Here is a 26,126-nt window from a genome sequence, read left to right as displayed (position 1 = left end):
TACTAATAATACTTAGTTGTTCCCCTGGGGTTTTGGCCTGCTGTGGTTTCTGCAGGATTATGCCATCTTCATGAGCATCTGGTGACTGTGTGGCACCTGTTAATGTGTAAATATTGCCTGAGTGACAAGGTGGCAGGTTCCTGTCATGACAACTGCATACATTTTTGGTCATGAATTACTTGAAAGTAAGCACAGAATATCAAAAATTCATTAAACCTTAAAAAGTACTTAAAAGGATCTCCTGAGAAAATTGGGAGCATGGCGGGGGGTGGGGGGGGGGAATCAGGAAAGGTAGAAGGGGAGGAAGAGAGGAGAAGGGGAGGGAGGAGAAGAACTAGAAGGAACAGGATGGTCAAAATGGAGGAAGGACAGAGACGGACAGCAAGGAAAGAGATACTTTGACTGAGGGAACCATTACGGGCTAGCAAGAAACCTGGCATTAGAGACGTTCCCAGGAATCCACAAGGTCCTACACATCTCACCTAGGTGTCAAATGCAGCATGGCTTCTAATAGCAAAAAAGGAATTAAATCTCAACAGCAATATGTACTGGCTGAATAAACAGTAGAAAAATCCGTGCAACAGAATACCAGAAAGCCTCCAAATGCAATAAAGAAAATGTGAGCATACAGAAATAGAAATGTATCCAGAACACATTAAGGAGGAAAAAACAAGGTGCAGAGGACTATGTGATCTATAGTCCAATCTGTGAGAAATGAATAATTTATATGCTTTCATTTCAATTGTTGGAAGATATAGCCATCTTTTATTAATCATATTACTTTTCTGCTTTTTTTTTTCTAAAGAAAGGGAAGCCCTGTGAACAGATATCCAGAGCATTTCATGTGTGGTAACCATCAAATCTTCATGTTATTTATCTGGTTATCTTAGTAATATTCTCTGAGAGTCAAGCTTGATATCATTTCTTGAGCAAGAATAAGAAAAAAAAACAAAAAAACAAACAAGAAAAACCTCTAGGTGGCCCTCAGCCATCCATACCTGGCTTGCTTCGGTAGCTGTGCTTGGGGAGCGTTCTACAGCATCTGTTGCCCCTTCTACTGTCATTTCAGACACACATAGAAGATGGCACAAGAGTCCCTCCCAGGAGAGCTGCAGGACTCAGCTGCAGACAACCACCTCCTGGGATCCGCTACAGGAAGCACTTGCCCTTCAGAGCCAGGGCACCACCTGTCTCTAGCACAACTCTAACCAAAGGCAACCAAATCCCACCAAAACCAAGACACCAGAACACATGCACTTACTTCTAAAGCCACCCGTAAAAGCTGGGCAAGATGATACAAAGGCAGACAGATCTCTGTGAGTCCCAGGCTAGCCTGGTCTACATAGCGATTCCCTAGTCAGCCTAGGCTATTCTGTGGGACCCTGTCTCAAAAAACAAATCAAAATTAATAAACCAGAAGTTAGCACTAATGCCCCACAACGCACCCCCGTGCTTTCTTTCAGAACTTCTAACTCTCCTTTCTCTGAACTGTAAAGCACGAATGTGTATAAAACAAACAGTGTGTATTTCCTATGGGTGTTTCCTCCAAGCTAGTCAGCAAGCACAGGCATGGGACAGCTTCAGCTGCAGTATTTGGAAATATTTTATACAATGCTCTAATACTACTTTTGAAAGAATGGAGGAACTACAACCCTCTTTGCTATCCTTACTCACAGAAACTTGTTCTTGTTCTACTCTTTAGTACTTAGGAGTGTTTCAAGACTTATTGTAGGAAGCTAGAGAGACTGCTCAGCGGTTGAGAGCAGTGGCTCTTCTAGATGACCGGGGTTTAATTCCCAGCACCCACACTTGTCTGTAACTCCAGTTCCAGGGCTTCTGACACCCTCACACCAACGTACATGCAGGTAAAATGCCAAGGAACATAAAATAAAAATAAATTATTTTTTTAAAAAGACTTATTATGAGCCGGGCGGTGGTGGCGCACGCCTTTAATCCCAGCACTCGGGAGGCAGAGGCAGGCGGATCTCTGTGAGTTCGAGACCAGCCTGGTCTACAAGAGCTAGTTCCAGGACAGGCTCCAAAGCCACAGAGAAACCCTGTCTCGAAAAACCAAAAAAAAAAAAAAAAAAAAGACTTATTATGAAAGGCATTCTAAATCACATGGCTGTCTGACACGGACAGTGTGAAATCTTTAAAAATGCAAACAAGAGAGTGTACACTGTGCACATGAACACACACAACCATTGATTCGGGTTCCACTAAATCAGAACTAGTGAGAACACAAGTCACCCTTCACATTTCAATCTGAACTCTGACTGTGGCTTGTAAGTTGATCAACACTAACCATAATTAACAAGTACTAGTGCACACTGCTAAGATACTTTTCTTTCAGTCACACAACTTATCTATAGGCTGAGTCCCTACTACAAAGCAGGACGAGGCAGGAGCAAGGATTCAAGACCAGCCTAACCACCCGACCATGTAGTCCTGTTCATTCTTTCCTTCCAGCTGGTCTTCTTTTGTTTTGTTTTTGTTGTTTGTTTGTTTTTGAGACAGGGTCACTACCTCTGTATGTGTGGGCGTGTATGAGCACACTCACCCTAGGGTGTGTGTCTGTAAATCAGAGAATCACCTCTGGCATTGGTCCTTGCTTCTACCTTGTTTGAAACAAGGTCTTTCTTGCTCATTGCTGTGTATTCCAGGCTGGCTAGTGCATGGGCTTCTGGCAATTCTCCTGCCTCCAGTGGGGGCATACTACGATTACAGACTCGTGAGAATGCAGCTGTGGATTCCAACACAGTGTAGAACTCTAGGATAACTCTGAAGCCATTTCTGACAACTCTGAGTCATTTCTGAGGCCTCTCAGCCTTAGTGCTCCTCCTCCCCCGCCACACTGGGAACCTAACAACTACACATGTACGTACTGGAAAGTTGGAGACTCTCCATCTCCCTGTGTCTTTGTGGATATTCTCCAAATAGAGACCTGTTGCTGGAACTGGGACAAGATACCCACAGATGTCCACAGATGTTTTGACTCAGTCCTTGGGGAGAGGTCAAAGTAACCCTCAAATGTTTCCTCTTACCTTACCTGATCTGGCAACCGCTCTCCAGCCCAGGCTCAGACCAATTACTGTTAATAGCCCTTTGAATAAGCCAATCCCAATATTAAAAAATAAGCCCCAAGTCTCCCCCGCTTGTTTCTATGGCTTTTTGCTTAAAAAAAAATAGCTTGTAACAGTCGTGGGGGTCTTTTGGCTTCTCAAATGCTGAAAGACCCTGTCAAGACAGAATTAAATCCTCATGCTTTTACATCAACTGTGGTGTGAGAGTGGTCTGTTAGGGCGACTCCTCCTCAGTGACTGGACTTCAGGATCCAACAACAGGACCACAGGCTTGTACAGTAAGCACTTGACCCCCGAGTCATCGCTCCACCCTTCACCTTACCTTTTGAGACAGGACCTCTCAGTGAACTTGGAACTCACTGAGTCAATAGACTGACCCAGGGATCCTCCTGTGTCTCAGCCTCTCCAGCATTGAGATGACAGGGATGTACTGCCATACCCAGTTTTTTTATATGAGTTCTAGGGTATCAAACTCGGGTCTTATGTTCGCACAAGAGGCTCTGTACTGATGGAGCCAAGCTCCACCCTGGCCCTATAATAGCAATTTCTTACCACCTACTTTCAGCTGTACATAGTGACATCTCAGAAAGTGCTTACCTCTGAGTCTTTAGTCTGCTGATTACGAATGACTATCAGATTATACAAGATCCTGTCATCGTCTGCCTCTGTGTGGGACACATCATGAGGCATACTCCATAAATTCTTTTCATCATCCCTCTCCAGAGTTGCTCCAAATAAGGAATACGGATTGTTACCACTGTGTAATAAAGAAAGAAAGCATGAAGATTTTGTTATATGCATGTATTATATATCTTATATTTGTATTTTAGAATATAAATAGAAACACAAATTACAACAAAAAGAACCTAAGTTATTTTCATAATTAAGCATAAACACAACACAATTAACAAAATTAAGCTCTTTTTGTTGTTGTTTTGTTGTTCTTTCTTTGTTTTGTTTTTTGAGACAGGGTTTCTCTGTGTAGCCTTGGTTGTCCTAGAACTAGCTTCGTAGATCAGGCTAGCACTGAACTCAAAGATCCACCTGCCTCTGCTCCCCCAAATGCTGGAACTAAAGGTGTGGGCTAACACCACATGGCACTTTAAAAATAGCCTAAAAGGGATGGTAAAAGGGATCAGCAGGTAAAGGTGCTTGGTGTCAATGTCTGATGTCCTAAGTTCGATCCCTAGCATTTACACAAAGGTCAGAACCAACTCTAAAAGTTGTCCTCTGACCTGTACAAGTGCACTGTTTTACATAAACAATACCAGCACTTGGGAGGCAAAGCAAGACAATCACATGTTCAAGCTCAGCCTGGACTATACAATGAGGCTCTGTCCTCCAAAACCAAGAATAAAGAAAAACAAAGTAGATAAGTAGTAAATAATAAAAATGTTAGAAAACATATAATCAGACAAAAAGTGATTACTACAGCTAAACAGGAAATTTAACACTAGGTATCCCAACCAAAAACCAACATAACTTTTACCGGCTTTGAGGTCTAGGACAAACTTGAACTGTGGCTGACCCTGTAGTACAATGGGAGAGCATTGTGCTAGGGCATGGGTACAATCCCTAGCAACACACACACACGCACATACATACACACACATACACACAAGACTGGGGCTGGAGAAATGACTCAGTAGTCAAGAGCACTGACTGCTCTTCCAGAGGACCCAGGGCTCTTACAGAGAATATGGTGGCTCACAACCATCTGTAATTCCAATTTCAGAGGCTCTGGCCTCTGTAGTACTAGGCACATTTGTGGTGCAGAGACATACATACAGGCAAAAGACTCATATACATAAAATAAGAAAAAATATTATGTTTATTTTTATGTGCATTTGTTTTTGCCTATGTTTGTGTCTATGTGAGCATCCAATCCCCTGGAACGGGAGTCACAGATTAGTTGTGAGATGCCATGAAGGCGATTGGAATTGAACCCAGGGCCTCTGAAAGAACAGGCAGTGCTCTTAGCTGCTGATCCATCTCTCCAGCGTCATGAAAACATTCAAACCCTAACCAACAAATATACACACCCAATTACTTTCAATGATCAAAAAGCATGATAAGGACTAAGAATCTCAAGTGTAGGCTGCAGTGATGGCTGAGTATATTAAATATTAAAACATTTTGAGCCTGGAGAGATAGTTCAGCAGTAAAGAGCACTGGCTGATCTTCCAGAGGACCCAGGTTCAATTTCAAGCATCCTTATGGTGGCTTACAACCATCTGTAACTCTAGTTCTAGGGGATCCAGTAAACTCTTTTGGCTTCCAAGTCTACCAGCAGGCAAAATACCCATATACATTTCTTTGTTTTGTTTTAAATTGGGGCCACGGACAGTGATGCAAGCCTTTAATCCCAGCACTCAAGGGGCAGACAAAGGCAGATCTCAATGAGTTTGAGGCCAACTAGACTACCTATCAAGTTCCAGGCCAGTCAAGTGGAAAGAAAAACAAAAAACAGCTAAGCCGTGGTTGTGGTGGTGCAGAAGCAGGCAGATCTCTGTGCGTTCAAGGTCAACCTGGTCTACAAGAGCGAGTTCCAGGACAGGCTCCAAAGAAACCCTGTCTCAAAAAACAAAACAACAGCAAAAAACCACTTGCTGCACAAGGCTGAGGACCAGAGTTTGAAACCCCAGAACGGTAGTGAAAGCTGGGTGAGAAAGGCAGGCAACCTTTAATTCCAGCCTCAGAAGACGCAGACAGGAGATCACTACAGCAAGCTGGCGAGTAAGACTAGCCATGATATTGGCACATCTGTGACTGAGAGATAGAGTGACAGATGGTAATCTGACATTAATGTGTACCCACACACCTGCACTCCCACATACATGTATGCCTATATATACACATACATGCAATGCCCCCACAGACATACATACATTAAAGGGAAAGTTCAGTCACCTTGTCTTATACTCTTTCTTCATGAATGTTTCCTTTACAAAGTATACCCATGTTTGGCCTCAAGGAGGCTGGCGATGCAGCATGACACACAGGACACGCCTGTACATAGCCCTAGTTAACTTATGAAGGACAGGACAAACAGGGCCACACTGGAGGTACTCACTGCCTTTAATAACATGTACGAAGCATGATAACACCTTTATCATGGGACTCAGTAACATTGCAGACATATGGACATGACTCCTGTTTCTGGTCCTCACTAGAACCAAGAATGGGAAATTCCTACTGAATGACCACACGGCTATATAAATCAATTCTCTGATAAGCACTCTAAAGGAGGCACTGTGAGAACACATCTGTGCTGGCTAGCAGAAGATCCTAGAGGCAGTGGGCACACATCTGTGCCAGCTAGCAGAAGATCCTAGCGGCAGTGGGCACACATCTGTGCCGGCTAGCAGAAGACCCTAGAGGCAGTGGGCACACATCTGTGCCGGCTAGAAGAAGATCCTAGAGGCAGTGGGCACACATCTGTGCCGGCTAGGAGAAGATCCTAGCAGCAGTGGGCACACATCTGTGCTGGCTAGCAGAAGATCCTAGCGGCAGTGGGCATCAGGCAGGTATAATGAAGAAGCCACGCTAGAACTGTAAGGAGACAGCTAACAATGGAGGTGCCAGCAAGGGAGGCCAATGAGGAAACTCCGTGGGTACTTTGGAAGAAAGAGAACACTGGTAAGAAAAATGAGGGAGGCTGGAAAAGCAGCAGGGGGCTAAAAACATTGTGCTCCGTGGGCCACACACCTAACAGTTTTCTAGGGCGGCTTTATCCGAGCAAAGGCAGGACTGTACTGAGACAGGAGCAGCATTAACACCTACAAAGATCCTCCCAGGTGAAGTGTGGGGAATGCTTGAGAGGTGTCAGGAAAAGATTCTAAAGGTTTGTTAACTCCGCAATTCAGGAGCTAGGCATGGAACAGGCCTGAAATTCTAGTACAAGGAAGTTCAGGCAAAGGATCACAAATTCAAGGGCAGCCTGAGCTGCAGAGCTAGCTTGCAGCCAGCCTGTGTGCCACAGAGGTACCCTGCATACACAGAGAAGAGGAGTCGGGGGTGGTGGCACACATCTTTAATCCCAGGACTCAGAAGGCAGAGGCAGGCGGATCTCAGTGAGTTCGAGGCCAGTCTGGTCTACAAAGTGAGTTCCAAGACAGCCAGAACAGTTACACAGTTTAGAAACCCTGTCTTGAAAAATCAAAATAATAATAATGATATTAATAATAATATAAGAAAATGAAGAGGGAAGGAAAGGAGAAAACAAAGATGTAATTGATGTGTGTGAGGTTTGAAGAAATGTACAGATCCATGCATCAGCAATTTAGACAGCTCAAGTGAGAGACAGATGGCAGGATTTGAATGAATGTGGAGCTGATGAAGTGTGCTATCCATGACAGCACACAGCAGAATCGGCTGCTGAAGATGAACTCAGTGGAGGAGAGCCGCGGGGGGGGGGGGGGGGGGGGGGGGGGGGAGGGGGAAGAGGCAAAGCCACTCTGAGATCTGAGTTATTTTCCTGGAGAAAGAGTGACACTACTTTGAGTCAGAACAAGAATGCCCAGTGGCCACGGGATAGCAAATATGTCGAGTGTGTAACACCAGGATATGGCAAATGAAAATACACAGAAGACATCCACAGAAACAAAAGGAGGCACTGGGAAGGAGAAATGAGAGGAAATGACCAGTAGGCTGGAGGTAAAAGGCAAGAAGGCCACAAACAGGACACACCTCAAGGTGGCACCAGGAAATCTCACAACAGGAAGCAAGAACCAGTCACCAGACTGGGAATCAGCAGAGCTGCCCAGAGAGAGAGGTGCTCCAGGTGCCCTGGGTGCTCTGCTTCTATAAGCATGCTGAAGACAATCACTCAGACCTTCTCTCATGGCTGTACTTTGTATCGGTAGAAACAGCAGGCTGTCTCACCCTTAGAATTCAGTAAGCACAATACACAGCACTAAATGACATACCAGCAGAAAGGAAGAAGTGACTGATTACATAAGAGGAGAAGGACGTTCAAGAGGTTTTTCCCCCTTTTTCTTTAACATATTTATTTATTTTATGTGTATATGGCTTGTCTTCATACACAACAGAAGAAGGATGTTACAGATGGCTGTGAGCCACCATGTGGTTGCTGGGAATTGAACTAAGACCTTTGAAAGAGCAGCCAATGCTCGCCACCACTGAACCATCTCTCCAGTCCCCAGAGTTCAAGAGTTTTTAATGGAGACAAAATCAGCATTTCACCCAAAGAGGGAGCAAGGGCAAAGCACCCTGGCAGAAAAACAGTTCAAGAAAGGCCAGCACAGGGAGGCTTCGTGTGCCCACGGACTGGGGTATTCCAAGCTCTGAGCACACACACTGCAATGACTGTGGCACGGAGTGAAGAAGCAGGGATGAGCAGGTGTCAGGCTGAAGACAGCTCTAGGCTTTTGAACCACGAGCTTTGTCAGGTCAGATCAAAGGGTTGTAGAGCAATGGCTGGAGAAGGAACAAGGAACTGCGTAGTTAGGGTGGTGTCACAGTCGACTGTCACATGAGGAGCGGTGTGTGTCTTAGTCAGTGCTTCACTGCTGTGCAGAGACACCATGACCAAAAAGAAGAAAGTATTTAATTGGGGACTTGCTTACAGTTTCAGGCTCAATCCATGATCATCATGGCAATGAGCCAGCTTCTTTTTGCCTAACTATCTCTTGCAACCTGTAAGCCACCACAGCACGATAGACTTAATCCTTGTATCTAGGGTCCCCCCATTGCACCCCTCCCGTTATAAAGCCACCTGGGACAGGAAGGGTTGGGACATAATGCCACTAGACAGATAAGAACTAAACCTCTCCAAGGAAAGGCTAGCAATCCTTTCCGAGTGCGGTCCCTGGCAGGGACTCACTGAGCAACTGTGTCATAACAGGCACTGAGAGACTGCCGTTCTGCCCACTAGCATGACCCTTTTCTGGGACCTGTAGTTGGCCAATGGGTAGCCAGGAGTGGGACAAGGCTCGGTGCATCTGCTTTCTGGTTTCATTTGTCTCCTTTGTCTGGTTCCAGTCTGCACACAGACTTGTAATCATTTAAGGAGTGTCTGTTGAAAAACTGGTTAATACAGAGTTGATTAGCCCTAAATTTACCTATCTCTTTCCTTCTTCAAGACCAAAAGCGTGAAGATAAAATAAATAAGATATTTTCCAACCGGGTGGAACATCCAGCTGTCACCCTGCTCTGGATCCCCTGGAGTCCGGCCTAGAAGTTTCGAGTATTCCCTAGACTGACTGCTGAAGCCTCACTCATAGACAGACCACCTCATGATGAGATCATCCCCTAAGTGGGATCAATTACCGCACGACTGTAACTGAACGCCCCTAGCTCCAAGGCAGAGCAATCATCTCACAGGATCTGAATTGCACATGCACTCACACACATGTGCACATGTGCGTGTGTATACACGCACATACAACGTCATCCAATGTTAAATGCTAGCCACTTCATCTGTAAACCAGAAACACATAATAGGTAGGTTAACATGTAACAACATAGAAATGCTCCCTCCATCAACAGGTGCCCCCTCCTGAGTTCTCTCCACATCTAGGCTTGCCCTAAATAGGGGCAGGGTGTTAAAGTTAGCCCCTGAAGAGCCTCAAGCTCTGCCTAGTCACTGACACTCAGGAGACAATGGGACAATGGAAAGCAGGAAAAAAAACAGCAGGTGCTACCCTCAGTGAACAGAGCCTCTCCAGGGGTGTTCGTCAGTGCCCCCCCCCCTTGCCCTTCTGAATTCATTCACCTCTGAAGAGTCACAACTGCCCAATGTCGCCCAACCAGGACCCGTGTGGCCATGTTCTTCAATACTAAGAAATCTTCCTTCGAAGCAGAGAGAAGTGGGAGTCCTGCCTCTAAATAAGTGATTATTCTAGCAATGACTTTTTTTAAAAAAAAAACAGTCAAGGGGCTGGAGAGAGAAAAGAAGTTCCCCTTGCAGCATGGGTACAGCAGAGGACTTTTGTAATCCCAGCCTAGACCACTGGTCAGTTCTGATCACCAAAAGACCCTGCCTCAAAAGAAAGATGGACAGCTCCTCAACAATGGCACCCAAGGACGCCCTTTGATCTCCAAATGCACCCACACAAGTGCATGCACACACCCATCTGTGCGTGCGCGCACGTACACACACAAACACACACACACACATACACACACATACACGGGCTCTCTGAGGAGCACCAGAAGTGTATGTCTGGCCAGCTCTTGAGTCCCCAGTCTTGATCATGGCAGGTTTGTTGATGACTCCAGCAACCACATCAAGCCACCTAACTCTGAGAGCAGCCAGGAGAGACCAGGCTAAAAAGTATAAAGCAAAATAACCCAAGAAAAAGCAGCTTGGGAACCTTTGTGAGACCCAGACCAGGAAGTGGGCAGGTGTGTAAACCCAATTCAGAGTGGCCAGGAGCCACAGGAGCCTTGGGAGAGCACATGAAAGAAGGAGGGTTCCCAACCAGCATCTGCTCTCTCTTCCTCCCTCATGTAACCAAGTCTAAAGGCTCCAAAGAAAGTGCGAGCAGCTGCTTCCCCGGCCACCATCTGCTGATGATAAATACTTTATGAACCTCAGGCATTTGAGAAGTCGCTATGAAATTACAACCGTGCAGTGGCTACTCTCACTCCCAAAGGGGAAGTCTTACATTTCACCCTAATCTCACCTCAGGGCATAAGACTCAAAGATCAGGAATCTTCTTTCAATGTATTTAAAGTAAAAAAAAAAAAAATCTGCCTGGGAACATGTCTACAAAAGCGTGTCAGCTGAAAGTCAGTTACAGGGAAAACCTGGGATTCCTCACCATGGCCAAGGACCCTGTGTAAAAAGATTTTGAAAAGACCCACAAAACATCACATACTGGATGGCTGCTGGCCAGACGCTCCAGGGACCCCCCTGCTCTCTGGTCCTGGGCTGATGCGTGACTGATGCTATGGACAGTGGAGGAGCAAATCCTGGGTCTCGAAACCCAGACCTTGAGAAGCTGTGTGATCCTCCCCTCTCTGCCCAAGGCCCTGGAGGAGCTGGCCAGCCCTCTACACTGACACTTCCCTGTGAAGGAGCAGGTGATTCTGAGAGCTATTCCTCTTCGCTCTGCTCAGCCCCTCTCCTCTCTTCTCTCTCACTCCCTCCCACCCTCTCTGTCTCCCTCCATTTCCTTCCTTCCTTCTTCCCTTCATTCTTCTGTCCTGTCCTCATTTCTTCTAAAACAGTCTGGGTGTTTTGTTTTCTTTTATCCAGTGTTTAAACACCTGTTACCCAAGCCAGGCATAGTGGTGCACACCTTCAATCCCAGCACTCAGGAAGCAGACAGGCAGATCTCTGTGAGTTCAAGGTCAGCCTGGTCTACACAGTGAGTTCCAAGATAGCCAGAGCTACAGAATGAGACCCTGTCTCTAATAAACAAACAAAAATCTGTTACCCAGAGTTTAAACCCTGTTCATTTAGACATTGTGGAGATTTCCTGGACACTGGCCTAACTTTACACATGATTTCCTTCACTATTCGAGCTGTGACATCCCTGGAAACGAAGGATGAGAACCTCGGGTCCCTGGTTTCGGTCCCTCACACTCCTGCTCTCCCTTTGGGCTCCCCACCCCTTGGCTAAAGCAGACCCTAGTGTGCTATACCTGGGTATGCAAACCCTGCTAAGCCAGCAGGGCAGCACCATTTCTATTCCCTCCTGTTGAAGAGGCACTGGAAGGAGCTCCAGAAGCTGAAGCTCCAGCCTCCTCCTCTCCTCTGCTTGCCCTGGCTCCTGGCTGGAATCATGTGGCCTGGCTTTAAAGTCCATCCATATGAGGAGGATCCCCAGCTCAGCGCCTGAATCTTTGTCCCAAATTTTCGACTTCCCCTCTCCTAAGAGATGCCTAGCAGACAGCACTAGCTCAACAAGACCTAAATACGGACCTTGCTGCTGGTGGGCTCCCCACTCTCATGACGGCAATTCCAGCTCCATGTTGCTCAGGTCAAGAACACAAAGCTAGATTTCCAGCTCAGCCTGATCAGGGCGCTGGGACTGCGTAGGGAGTGCAACCGGCGGGCGGGAGTTTTTTTGTTTTAATAGCCAGCCTGCAGCAAGGTAGGCCCTCTCCAGAACTCCCTGGCCAGCAAAGACACTGGATATTAGGACCAGAAGACACATCTGGGATGTGAGTGACTTCCTGACCCCTCGGCAGCAGCCTGGGAGACGGAGCACAGCGACTCCCTGACCCCTGACACTTTCTAGTCTTCCGGCTGGGGCTAGTCTCCCTAGCTACTGCCTCCATCTTCCGACCCCACCCAGCTTGCACCCAGAAAAACCATCCCCTCCCTTCTTCCTCCCCTCTTCGGGTTCATAACATCTCCAGCTCAGCCCCATCAGGGCGCTGGGACTGCATAGGGAGTGCAACCGGCGGACGGGAGTTTCTTTGTTCCAATAGCCTGCCTGCAGCAAGGTAGGCCCTCTCCAGAACTCCCTGGCCAGCAAAGGGACTGGATATTAGGCGTCCCTCAGCTACCAGGAATCCCTGATTCAGTGCTGTGGAGTCCCATCTGGACGGCCTTCCCTAGTGTATTCAAGTGTCCTGACCCTGTACCAAGGCCACCTACCCAGAGGGGTGAGAGGCTGTCCTCCAGGCAGGTCTGTGGAGCCCAGCAAGGGAGTGCGGGCTCCTTCAGATTGTGCTGCAAGGAATAACTCCTGCTCCGGCACTGAGGAGATCCACCCAGACTCAGTCACAGCAAAGATGGGACCAAGACACCAAGTTTCTCCTAGCTCCATTTGAAGGAAGAGATGGGCAGGTGCCAATGCAAAAACTCCTCCAACAACCCGAAAGGCAACATAACATCACCAGAATCCAGGCATCCCGAAACAACAAGAATTGAACACCCTACTCCAGAAGAAATAGAAGAAACCGACCTTAAACAGTACTTCATGAAAATAATAGAGGACCTTAAACAGGAGGTAAAGAAATAAAGAAATGGAGATGACAAACAAAAAGGTAGACGAAATAAATAAATCTCTCAAAGATACCCAAGAAAAGCAAGAAAAACAAGAAAAAGCAATCAAGCAGGTAAGGGAAACAGTACAAGACCTGACAAATGAAATGGAGGTAATGAAGAAAACACAATCTGAGGGACGACTGGAAATGGAAATTCTGAGTAAACGAACAGAAACTACAGAGACAAGTATTACCAACAGAATACAAGAGATGGAAGAAAGAATCTCAGACTCTGAAGATACTATAGAGGAAATAAACTCGCAGTTTAAAGAACAAAACAAATCCAAAAAATTCTTAACACAAAACATCCAGGAAATCAGGGACACCATGAAAAGACCAAACCTAAGAATAATTGGGGTAGAAGAAAGAAAAGAATTACAACTCAAAGGCCCAGAAAACATATTCAACAAAATTATAGAAGAAAATTTCCCCAACCTAAAGAAGGATATTCCTATGAAGGTGCAAGAAGCCTACAGAACACCAAATAGACTGGATCAAAAGAACACATCCCCACGCCATATAATAATCAAAACACAAAACATACAGAATAAAGAACAGATATTAAGAGCAGCAAAGGAAAAAGGTTAAATAACATGTAAAGGGAAACCTAACAGAATTACACCTGACTTCTCACTGGAAACCATGAAAGCCAGAAGGTCTTGGATAGGTGTGCTACAGACACTAAGGGATCTTGGATACAAGCCCAGACTACTATACCAGGCAAAGCTAGCATTCACCATCAATGGAGAAAACAAGATATTCCAGGACAAAAACAGATTTAAACAATACGTAGCCACAAATCCAGCCTTGCAAAAAGTAATAGAAGGAAAATCACAAACCAAGGAGTCCAACAACGCCCACAATAACTCAGGCATCTAGCGACCCTTCACCAGCACAACTAGAAGAAAGGAAACACACAAACTCTACTACAAAAAAAAAATGACCGGATTAACAACCACTGGTCATTAATATCACTTAATATCAATGGACTCAATTCACCTATTAAAAGGCACAGGCTAAGAGATTGGATACGAAAACAGGATCCAACATTCTGCTGTTTACAAGAAACACACCTCAACCACAAAGACAGACACCTACTCAGAGTAAAGGGTTGGGGAAAGGTTTATCAAGCAAATGGACCTAAGAAACAAGCCAGTGTGGCCATACTAATTTCTAACAAAGTTGACTTCAAACTAAAATCAATCAGAAGAGATGGAAAGGGACACTTTATACTCATAACAGGAAAAATCCTTCAGAATGAAGTTTCACTCCTGAATATCTATGCCCCTAATATAAAAGCACCCACCTATGTAAAAAAAAACACTTCTAGAACTCAAGGCAGACGACAAACCACACACACACACTAATAGTAGGAGACTTCAACACTCCTCTCTCACCAATGGACAGGTCATTCAGACAGAAACCTAACAGAGAATTGAAAGACTTAATGGAGGTGATGAACCAAATGGACTTAACAGACATCTATAGAACATTCCACCCAAATAGGAAAGAATATACCTTCTTCTCTGCGGCTCATGGAACCTTCTCAAAAATTGACCATATACTTGGTAACAAAGCAAACTTCCACAGTTACAAAAACATATTAGTAACCACCTGTGTCTTATCGAATCACCATGGATTAAAATTAGAATTCAACAACAATGCTACCCCCAGAAAGCCTACAAACTCATGGAAACTGAACAGTCAACTACTGAACCACACCTGGGTCAAGGAAGAAATAAAGAAAGAAATTAAAGTCTTTCTAGAATTTAATGAAAACAAAGACACAACATACTCAAACCTATGGGACACAATGAAAGCAGTGCTAAGAGGAAAGTTCATAGCACTAAGTGCCCACTTAAAAAAAAACGGAGAAAGCACTCATTGGTGACTTAACAGCACACCTGAAAGCTCTGGAAAAAAAAGAAGCAGACTCACCTAGGAGGAGTAGAAGACTGGAAATAATCAAATTGAGGGCAGAAATCAACAAAATAGAAACACAGAAAACAATCCAAAGAATCAATGAAACAAAAAGCTGGTTCTTGGAGAAAGTCAACAAGATTGACAAACCCCTAGCAAACTAATCAAACGACAGAGAGAGAACACACAAATTAATAAGATCAGAAATGAAAAGGGGGACATAACCACAGACACAGAGGAAATTCAGAGAATCATTAGATCTTACTACAAAAGCCTGTATGCCACAAAATTGGAAAATGTAAAAGAAACAGACATTTTTTTAGATAAGTACCATATACCAAAGTTAAACCAGGACCAGGTGAATGCTCTAAATAGTCCTGTTAGTCGTGAAGAATTAGAAACTGTTATCAAAAACCTCCCTACCAAAAAGAGCCCAGGACCAGATGGGTTCAATGCGGAATTCTACCAGAACTTCCAAGAAGACCTAATACCTATACTCCCTAAGGTATATCATAATATAGAAACAGAAGAGTCATTGCCAAATTCCTTTTATGAAGCTACAACTACCCTGATACCTAAACCACACAAAGACTCAACCAAGAAAGAGAATTACAGGCCAATCTCACTCATGAACATCGATGCAAAAATTCTCAATAAAATACTGGCAAACAGAATCCAAGAACACATTAGAAAAATTATCCACTATGATCAAGTAGGCTTCATCCCAGAGATGCAGGGCTGGTTCAACATACGAAAATCTATCAATGTAATCCATCATATAAATAAACTGAAGGATAAAAACCATATGATCATCTCATTAGATGCAGAAAAAGCATTTGACAAAATTCAGCACCCCTTTATGATAAAGGTCTTGGAGAGATTAGGGATACAGGGGTCATTCCTAAATATAATAAAGGCTATTTACAGCAAACCGACAGCTAACATCAAATTAAATGGAGAGAAACTCAAAGCCATCCCACTAAATTCAGGAACATGACAAGGTTGTCCACTCTCTCCTTATCTCTTCAATATAGTGCTTGAAGTTCTAGCAATAGCAATTAAGACAACATAAGGGAATCAAGGGGATTCGAATTGGAAAGGAAGAAGTTAAACTTTCGTTATTTGCAGATGATATGATAGTGTACATAAGCGACCCCAAAAACTCCACCAAAGAACTCCTATAGCTGATAAACTCCTTCAGTAACGTGGCAGGATATAAGATCAACTCCAAAAAATCAGTTGCCCTCCTATACACAAAGAATAAGGAAGCAGGGAGGGAAATCAGAGAAGTATCACCTTTCACAAAGCCACAAATAGCATAAAATATCTTGGGGTAACTCTAACCAAGGAAGTGAAGGATTTATTTGACAAGAACTTTAAGTCTTTTTAGAAAGAAATTGAAGAGGATACCAGAAAATGGAAGGATCTCCCTTGCTCTTGGATTGGGAGGATCAACATAGTAAAAATGGCAATTCTACCAAAAGCAATCTATAGATTCAATGCAATCCCCATCAAGATCTCATCAAAATTCTTCACAGATATTGAGAGGACAATAATCAACTTTATATGGAAGAACAAGAAACCCAGGATAGCCAAAACAATCTTATACAATAAAGGTACTTCTGGAGGCATTATCATCCCTGACTTCAAACTCTATTACGGAGCTACAGTATTGAAAACAGCTTGGTATTGGCATAAAAACAGAGAAGTCGACCAATGGAATCGTATAGAAGACCCGGATCTTAACCCACAAACCTATGAACACCTGATTTTTGATAAAGGACCCAAAAGTACACAATGGAAGAAAGAGGGCATCTTCAACAAATGGTGCTGGCATAACTGGATGTAACCTGTAGAAGAATGAAAGTAGATCCATATCTATCACAATGCACAAAACTCAAGTCCAAATGGATTAAAGACCTCAACATTAATCTGAACACACTGAGCTTGATAGAGGAGAAAGTAGGAAGTACTCTACAACAAATGGGCACAGGAGACCGTTTCCTACGTATAACCCCAGCAGCACAGACATTAAGGGCAACATTGAATAAATGGGACCTCCTGAAGCTAAGCAGCTTCTGTAAAGCAAAGGACACTGTCACTAAGACACAAAGGCAGCCTACTGACTGGGAAAAGATCTTCACCAACCCTGCAACTGAGAAAGGTCTGATCTCTAAAATATATAAGGAACTCAAGAGACTAGACTTTAAAATGCTAATTAACCCATTTAAAAAATGGGGCTCTGATCTGAACAGAGAATTCTCAACAGAAGAAGTTCAAATGACCAAAAGACACTTAAGGGCATGCTCAACCTCCTTAGCGATCAGGGAAATGCAAATCAAAACAACATTGAGATACCATCTTACACCTGTCAGATTGGCTAAAATCAAAAATACCAATGATAGCCTTTGCTGGAGAGGTTGTGGGGTAAGGGGTACACTCATCCATTGCTGGTGGGAATGCACTTGTGGAACCACTTTGGAAAGCAGTGTGGCGGTTTCTCAGGAAATTCGGGATCAACCTACCCCAGGACCTGATGGAGGAGAGTTATCTGTCTATGTTACTTTCATTGATTAATTAATAAAGAAACTGCCTTGGCCCTTTAAGAGAACAGAAAATTAGGAAGGCAGAGTAGACAGAACAGAATTGTGGGAAAAAGGAAGCAGAGTTGGGGAGACGCTTCAGGCAGTCGCCATAAGTAGTCACCATGCCTCTCCTCTCCAAGATGGACGCAGGTTAAGATCTCTCCTCTTAAGCGACCACCTCGTGGTGCTACACGGATTACTAAATATGGGTTAATTAGCCAAAAAGAGGCTGAAACTATGGGCCAGACAGTGTTTTAAAAGAATATAGTTTCTGTGTAATTATTTTGGGTAAAGCTAGCCGGGTGGCGGGACGCAGGCCCCGCTGTTCCTTCAACAGATCGGCTCTCCAACGTGATGGACTAAATCCACTTAAAAACCTGAGAGGGCTTTAAATAAAGGAGAGACAGACTTTAACACAGCTTTTTGCTGTTTGCTTGCGTGCCACAGAGAAATTTCCCTGATTCAGCTGCTGTAACAGGAAAAAAACCTGTGCGGTTTTAAAACGCAGCTTCCTGCGCTGTGCCGCCAGCGTGGAACTCTGGCTATAAAGCATTTCAATGGCTTTTATAGGACTGGATGTTTGTGCTTCCGTTCGAGATTGGAAAGAAAGTACTCTGAGACCATGCCAATGGCTCACTGCTCCTTGCCTGCACCTGGGCAGATGGCGGAATCAGGCTTAGGCGAGCGGGAGAGCATGGTGGATTTCTGCCGATGTTTCCAGGCTGTGCGGTGCTCTGCGCGTCAGATTTGGCTGTAACTTGGATGAAAAGAGTTTCTGTGCTGCACGCTCAGTCTCAGAGTTAAAGTGCTGAGTGCGGCTCCTACCTGGCAGCCCCAAAGCTAGCACAAAATGGCACGTCCTCCATTTTGAAATTGTAGAGAGGTGGAGCCAACATCCAGAACAGCTCGCAGCTCTGCAGCCAAGAGCTGCTACTGATTCAGTCACATGCGGATCCACCATGTTGGACTGGGTGTGGCAAGCTCACAGTACCTGTTTTTGACCTAGGAATGTCACAGCTTAGATTCTTAAGTGCTTAGTGATTTAAAACTGCAAAACAAAAGTGCTTCTGGATAGTAAAAAAATTACAGATTCACAATAGGACAGATTCAGACATAAAAGACTTTTAAATGAATCACAATGTTGAATAAATGTCCGTAGGCTTGAGAGAGTGAAGAAATATAGAAAATAAAGTTAATGCCTTAAAAAAGGGTAAAGTCTTTAAAGAGACAGAGTACAGATAGTTATAGATTAAAAGAAGTAAAGTGATGGAGTAAAAATAAGCCACGTAAAAATGGAAAATTCACAGAGTCTGGATTATGTATTTTGTTGTGTTTTCTTTGATTTTTTTGACTGTAAAGGAGCTAAGTACAGAGAGACATTTCATTATATGGGCTGCCAAGCTAAACCAGAATGGATATTATAACGGTATGACTTCAGAATTTGGATCTAAGAATATGATGCTTTGGAAAAGAGGGTCTTCTTGTGTTTTCACAGAGGATGACACCCTGTGGATTGCTTCTATCCCAATATGGTATGGTAGACCACGCCCTCCTGAAAGGTTGCTATGAACACCCTCAAAAAATTACTTCGCTCAACTGCCGACTGAGATGAACCTGGCAGACAGGTTACACCATGAAAGACCTTATTAACAGCGCCCCCATTCAGCAGGAAGCAGTTTGGAGAGAAAAAACTGCACCCATCATCCCAAATATTGTTTATAAATGTTCTTTTACATTTAAAGGGGTATATGATATAGATATGAATAATTTGCATTGGTATAGATTTTTAGGTCAATTTTGTTATATGTATATGTATTTCTGATATTGATTAAGGTATTTTGATTGTGTAGTTCATTTCAAAAACTAATGTATAATTAAGAAATATAGGTTGTTACTGGATAATCATCAATAATAGTAAAGCTTGTAGTTATGTTAGATTTTCTAGATATATAGAGATATATTTCAGTTAAATAGGCATTCTTCATATCTTTCAAAGGCTACAGAATATGGCATTTTAAATGTTTTAATAACTTAGGGCTTTTCATGACAATGAGACACATCTGCTCCTGGCAGCACCAATCTACTTCAAGAGGAAGATGGGCATCGAAGAGGCTCCTTATGGAGTTTGATAGCCATTTGGGCAAGAAACTGCTCTTGCCTGGACTGTTACATAAATTGGACACAAAGAACCTGCAGAGAGAGGACTGCTGAATTTGCCTAAAGGGAAGATGATCCTTCGGGTTTCCTGATTCATGAAAGAGTCTGCGAGATGTTCTGCAGGACACAGCAGAAAGTGACTGAACTGTCTTTGGAATTTCCTGCTTCATGGAAATATCTGCTGGACACTATGGGCCTGAAGGCCGAAGATGGATGCCCCAACGGTACAGAGAAACTTTAGGTGACTGTCCAGGCAGCAAGTTGTCTCTGTCATTTCTAGAGTTTAAAAGTTACTTATTTCTTGTTTACTTAGGTAGTATTATATCCTTCTGGAGTCTTTGATGGAGTTGAAGAATAAATAGGTAGTTATAGTTTTCCTTAGTTATGATAAAAGATAAAATAGATATAAATATTGTAACTGTAATTCTTGCTTGATAACTGTTATGCTATATGTAATTTTACTATGTTAAAATGAAAGCCTTTCTTTTTTGTTTAAACAGAAAAAGGGGAAATGATGGAGGAGAGTTATCTGTCTATGTTACTTTCATTGGTTAATTAATAAAGAAACTGCCTTGGCCCTTTAAGAGAACAGAAAATTAGGGAGGCAGAATTGACAGAACAGAATTGTGGGAAAAAGGAAGCAGAGTTGGGGAGATGCTTCAGGCAGTCGCCATAAGCAGTCGCCATAAGCAGTCGCCATGCCTCTCCTCTCCAAGATGGGCGCAGGTTAAGATCTCTTCTGATAAGCGACCACCTCGTGGTGCTACATGGATTACTAAATATGGGTTAATTAGCCAATAAGAGGCTGAAACTATGGGCCAGACAGTGTTTTAAAAGAATACAGTTTCTGTGTAATTATTTTGGGTAAAGCTAGCCAGGTTGCGGGACGCGGCCCTGCCGCTCCTTCAACAAGGACCCAGTAATTCCACTCTTGGGAATTTACTGAAGAGATGCCCAATCATACTGCAAAAGCATCTGCTCAACTATGTTCATAGCAGCATTATTTGTAATAGCCAGATCCTGGAAACAACCTAGATGCCCTTCAGTGAAAGAATGGATGAAGAAACTGGAATATATACATGTTAGAATACTACTCAGCAGTAAAAAAACAATGACATCTTGAATTTTGCATGCAAATGGATAGAAATAGAAATCACTATTCTGAGTGAGGTAACCCAGACCCAAAAAGATGAACATGGGATGTACTCACTCATAATCGGGTTCTAGCCATAATTAAAGGACATCGAGCCTTAATTTGGGATCCTTGAGAAGATGAACCCAAAGAAAAACATATTGTAATCCTCCTGGATATTGGAAGTAGACAAGATCGCCGGGCAAAAATTGGGAACTTGGGGGTGGGGTGGGACAGGGCCAAGGGCAGATGGGGAGAGAAAAGTGTGAAGGGGAGAATGGGGAGAGCTTGGGGGAATAGGATGCTTGGGATATAGGAAGGGTGGATATGGGAGTAGGGAAGCATATATCTTAATTAAGGGAGCCATCTGAGGGTTGTCAAGAGACTTGACTCTAGAGGGGTTCCCAGGTATCCAAGGAGATGCCCCCAGCTAGTTCCTTGGGCAGCTGAGGAGAGGGAGCTGGAAAAGGCCAGATCCTATAGCCATACTGATAAATTTCTTGCATATCACCATAGAACCTTCACCTGGCGATGGATGGAGATAGAGACAGAGCCCCACACTGGAGCACTGGACTGAACTCTCAAGGTCCTGATGAGGAGCAGAAGGAGGTTGAACATGAGAAAGAAAGTCAGGACCGTGAGGGGTGCGTTCACCCATGGAGACGGTGGGACAAAACTAACGGGAGATCACCAACTCCAGTTGGAACGGGACTGATGGAACATGCGACCAAACCTGACTCTCTGAATGTGGCCTACGGTGGAGGCTGACTGAGAAGCCAAGGACAATGGCGATGGGCTTGGATTCTATGGCGTGGATGGGCTCTGTGTGGGCCTTCTCAGCTTGGTTGCTCACCTTCCTGGACCTGGAGGGAGTTGGGAAAACCTTGGACTTAACATAGTAAAGGGAACCCTGATGGCTCCTTGGCCTAGAGAGGGAGGGACTGGGGGTATGAGTGGAGGGGAGGGGAGGGAAGGGGGAGGAGAAGGGGAGAAGATGGAAATTTTCAATAAAAAAAAGAAAAAGAAAAACACAAAGCTATCCTGAATCCCTCAACGCCTGTCGGAAGTCCAAAAAAAAAAAATCCTACTGGTTCTGTGTTCAAAAAATACCTACTTAAGCGGGCAGTGGTGGTACACGCCTTCAATCCCAATACATGGCAGGCAGAGACAAGCAGAGTTAGGTGAGTTCAAGGCCAGCCTGGTCTTCAGAGTGAGTTCCAGGACAGGCTTCAAAACTACAGAGAAACCCTGTCTCGAAAAACCAAAACAAACAAACAAATAAAACCCACCTCCCCACTAACCACAGGAATTCCTGTAGGAGTTTATTTTTCTAGTCTATTCTTCCCTTCCTTCCATGTTTTAAGTGTATAAGTGTTTTTGCCTATATGTATATATTGTACCACATGTGTATCTGGTGTCCAGATAATCCAGAAAAAGGGCATCCGATCCCCTAAAACTGAAATTACAAATAGTTGTGAGCTGCCCTGTGGATCTGAAAGCAGCAAAGTTTCTTTCTTAACAGCTGAGCCATTTCTCCAACCTGGTTTTTCTGTTCTTAATCCAACAGCCGGAAAGCAACTGATTCTTCCAAAACGTGAATCAGGTCCTGCTTGCCCTCTGATCTATGGACCTGCCCAGTTTCGTCCAGACGCTGGCAGCCTCTCCCCCTCCACACATCCCCTGCTCGAGGCCTGCTCTCACCAATCTACTGTGACCATTCCTCTTCAGCTCTATCCTTTCTCTTAGTACAGACATAATTCCTACTTTGCTTGTTATTCTTACTGTCTACTGTGCCCTTTGTTTTCCGCCATAGAGGACACACAAGGCCTGGGTTCTGTCCATGCTTTTTGCTCAGTGGTTTATTGCCAGCGTCTATCATAGCACCTGGCACCCAACAGATAAGAAATATTTGCTGAATTGTTGAACATTTGTTTCCCAAGTTCACAGGCCTCTAAGCAGCAGTGATGAGGCCGACATCCACACCACCGAACTCACGGAAAACTGTTCACACTGCTCAGCTGATTAAATGGACGAAAATCAGGCTGAGAGTCTTGTGGGAGAAACAGATGATAAGCACATGTGTTCCTATCAGATGACAGCCAGGACTGTGGAGAAATACACAGAGAGGTTCAGAAAGAGCGGATGAGCAGGGCTGGGCATGGCAGTCAGGAAGAACTGTCTGATAAAATGCAGGAACAGTGGGAGTTATCCATGCAGGCAGCCAGAGAAAGAATGTCCTAGCCAGATAGGGTAAAAAGCCTGAGGGATTCCCAGAGTTAGGGATTTGTTTCGCATATCTAAAGAACCAGGAGGTGGGGTGAATAATTTCATGGTCTGTGCTGACCTTAGAAACATGCTACAGTAGCACAAAACTAGAAACCACCCTCAAGTCCAATAATAGAAAGGCTGAGTGCAATGGGAGACACCGTGCAGCAGGAAGAACCACGCAGCGAGCTCACCACAAGAGCGTGAATGAATCTACAAAGTGGAGCCAAGAGAGGCACTTGAGAATGCTCAGGGTTTGATCCCATCTGGGTGAAGTTCAAAGGCAAAACCAGATGAGATCTTTCAACTGCTCAGAGAGGTGATAAGGCTATAAAGAAAAACAAGGACACAACTCTGATAAAACTCTAGATAAGATCCGGGAGGGAATGGGGGTAGTGACATCCATCTCTTGATTGGTGGTTACAGGAGCATGCCCTGTACCATTCTTTATACCAAATGTCTTTTGTCTGTGATATCATTTAAACATATACATGTTAAGCCCAGCACTTGAGAGGCATCTACTGATGGATCTCTGTAAATTCGAGGCCAGCCTCATCTACTTAGTGAGTTCCAGGACAGCCAGAGCTACATATGAGACCTTGTCTCAACAAAACAAAATAAAATAAAACCTTAATACAGAATTCAGGATACCTGCCAAACATTGAAAGAGGTATAATATTTAGGTACAATGTCTCATCAAAACTTTTTTTCCCTTTGGGAAAAAAATAGAATATACGTTATATAACTGCCCCAGTCCAGATATTTAGTAGCCTAGCTAAATATTCTTACATCTCTAATAAAGTATTTTAAGCAGAGTTTACTTTTTACACAAGGTGTAGTGATAAGATCACTTCAAGATGTTTAGAAAGTTCCAGGAAACATAGATCATATGATGTTCAACAGGAAGAAATGTCACCTTCTAGGGATCTTCCCAGGCCATCTGACTAGTTGAAAGAAAAGTCACCTTCTAGGGACCTTCCAGTATCACGTGACTAATTGATACATGGCACAAAAGGAGAACAGGGGTTGTGGTTGTGGGTTACCAGAGAAGAAAAGCTTTAGAAGCCCTCCTTGTGGGAGCGGGAGAAATGGCTCAGTAGTTAGGGGCACCGAGTGCTGTTCAGAGGACTGAGTTCAGTTCCCCGCCCCCACACGGTGGCTTAGAACTACCAGTAACTCCCATTTCCAGAGGATCTGAAGTCTTCTTCTGGCCCTCTTGGGCAAACACGTGATCCGCAGACAGTCACGCAGACAAAACAACCATATATTGAAATGGTAATGTGCCTCTAAACCCAGCATTTGGGAGAAGGATTCCCATGAGTTTGGATAACCCCAGTCTACATAGTAAGTTCCAAGCCGACCAGAATTAAATATTGTAAAAGTGTTTCAACCATAAAGAAAAATGTCCTGTGATTAGTGAATGGCTGACTTCTTATAGAGCCATCAACCTCTAAGTTCCAGGAATAGCCCCACATTTTCCATCTTTGCTTATGTCTCAAGAAGGTAAATGTAAGAGCCCTAGAATGGGAAACGTGGATCCAGGCACCGTCCCACAGTGGGACCCCGAATGTCTCCGCTAACTCCTGTGAATCACTCTCTGGCTAGGGCTGTGGCAGACTGTAACCTGCAGCACAGGAAGTCAGGGCTGCTGAGGGCTAGCTCTGCAAATCCAACAGTGTGCTGCAAGAGGAAAATCGGGCCATCTGGGCACTAGACTGAGATGGCTCACCGACATCAACACCCCTGCCAGCTTTTCATAAGCCTCTCTAAGGGTGAATGTGAGTCCATCAACTCGAAGGTCATGGGAGTGCTCCCTGTAAAATAAAAAACTCTGCACATGCAAGAGGTGACGCACTTCTAAGCAGAGGATGACCCCTTCAAATGCCGCGATCCCTCACCGCGTCCTTCCTCCATACTGGCACCTCGTCTCCAGCCTCGGGACAGAGAAAGGGGCTGGGGTTCTGGACCCCAGGCTACCACAGTTCAAGGAAATTCTCATGTTCAACACACAATTTCTAGCACACAGTGTATAAGCGGCTGGAGATGCCCCCTGCATCCTGGAAGAGCTCTGCTCTCACAGTGACACCAAACTCTAAGAGGACGTGACTCCTGACTCAGCTGTCCATGCCTGTCAGCAAGTTACTGAACTCTGTGCCTCAGTTTCTTCTAATGCTAAGCCTAGATGCTTGTTGATCCTCCTTAGCCACAGAACCTGAATTGGAAAAACTGAAATTTACCTATAACCCTAACACTGATACTAAAATTGATAGTTTTAAAGTCATACATGTGCAGTCAGAGAAACAAAAGCTCAGGTAAACATTCCCAGCTGAGGCTGGACAGGCAACACCCTGACTCGAGTGTTGGCAACAACTTTCCTTTCTGTAATACACATAACTCAATCAACTCACAGGCACAAAAGCCCACCCTGTAAAATAGGGGTAAATGTTTGATTGCGGCGTAGTTTGCATTTTTCACTGGTGACCTGGCTGTTTAGAATGCCCCCCGGGTGATACTGAAATGTGGAGAAACGTGTGTATGGGGTGGAGAGCTGGTTCAGTGGTAGATACTCATCTCACATGGCACAAATCTCTAGGGTTCGAGCCCCAGCACTGAATGTATTAAATATGGTAGTATGGGCCTATAATCCTAGCACTTGGAAGGTAGAGGCAGAAAGATCAAAAGTTCAAGAGCATCTTCAGTTACACAGCAAGTCTGAGGTCAGTTTGGGTTCTTTTTTTTTAATTTTTTTTTTTTACTGACACGGTTTCTCTGTGTAACAGCCCTGGAACTAGCATGTTCCTGTCATGGAACTAGCTCTTGTAGACCAGTCTGGCCTCGAACACAGAGATCCACCTGCTTTTGCCTCCCGAGTGCTGGGATTAAAGGTGTGTACCACCACCACCCTGGTGTCAGTTTAGGTTCTATAAAACAAAATAATATAAGACGTGCTAAATAAGCCCCATGCACACGTGACATACAGCAGCCGTTCCCCATGAATTCAATGTCAATAACCAACAG

At 44.2% G+C, this 26,126-nt stretch overlaps 1 protein-coding gene across 3 annotated transcripts in view; it reads right to left on the bottom strand.

The window, feature by feature from the left end:
- Positions 1-26,126, bottom strand: part of Mreg (melanoregulin) — a 118,334-nt gene that overhangs the window by 53,974 nt on the left and 38,234 nt on the right. For all 3 annotated transcript variants that reach the window (XM_038340388.1, XM_038340386.1, XM_038340387.1), the window contains exon 2: positions 3,681-3,840. In XM_038340388.1, coding sequence (XP_038196316.1) covers positions 3,681-3,840 — 160 coding nt within the window. The remainder of the gene's footprint in view (positions 1-3,680; positions 3,841-26,126) is intronic.

Source organism: Arvicola amphibius, chromosome 8 (genome assembly GCF_903992535.2).
Source record: "Arvicola amphibius chromosome 8, mArvAmp1.2, whole genome shotgun sequence".
Classification (NCBI taxonomy): Eukaryota; Metazoa; Chordata; class Mammalia; order Rodentia; family Cricetidae; genus Arvicola; species Arvicola amphibius.
The sequence above is the reverse complement of the archived record's forward strand: the minus strand, read 5'-3'. Positions and strand labels throughout refer to the sequence as shown.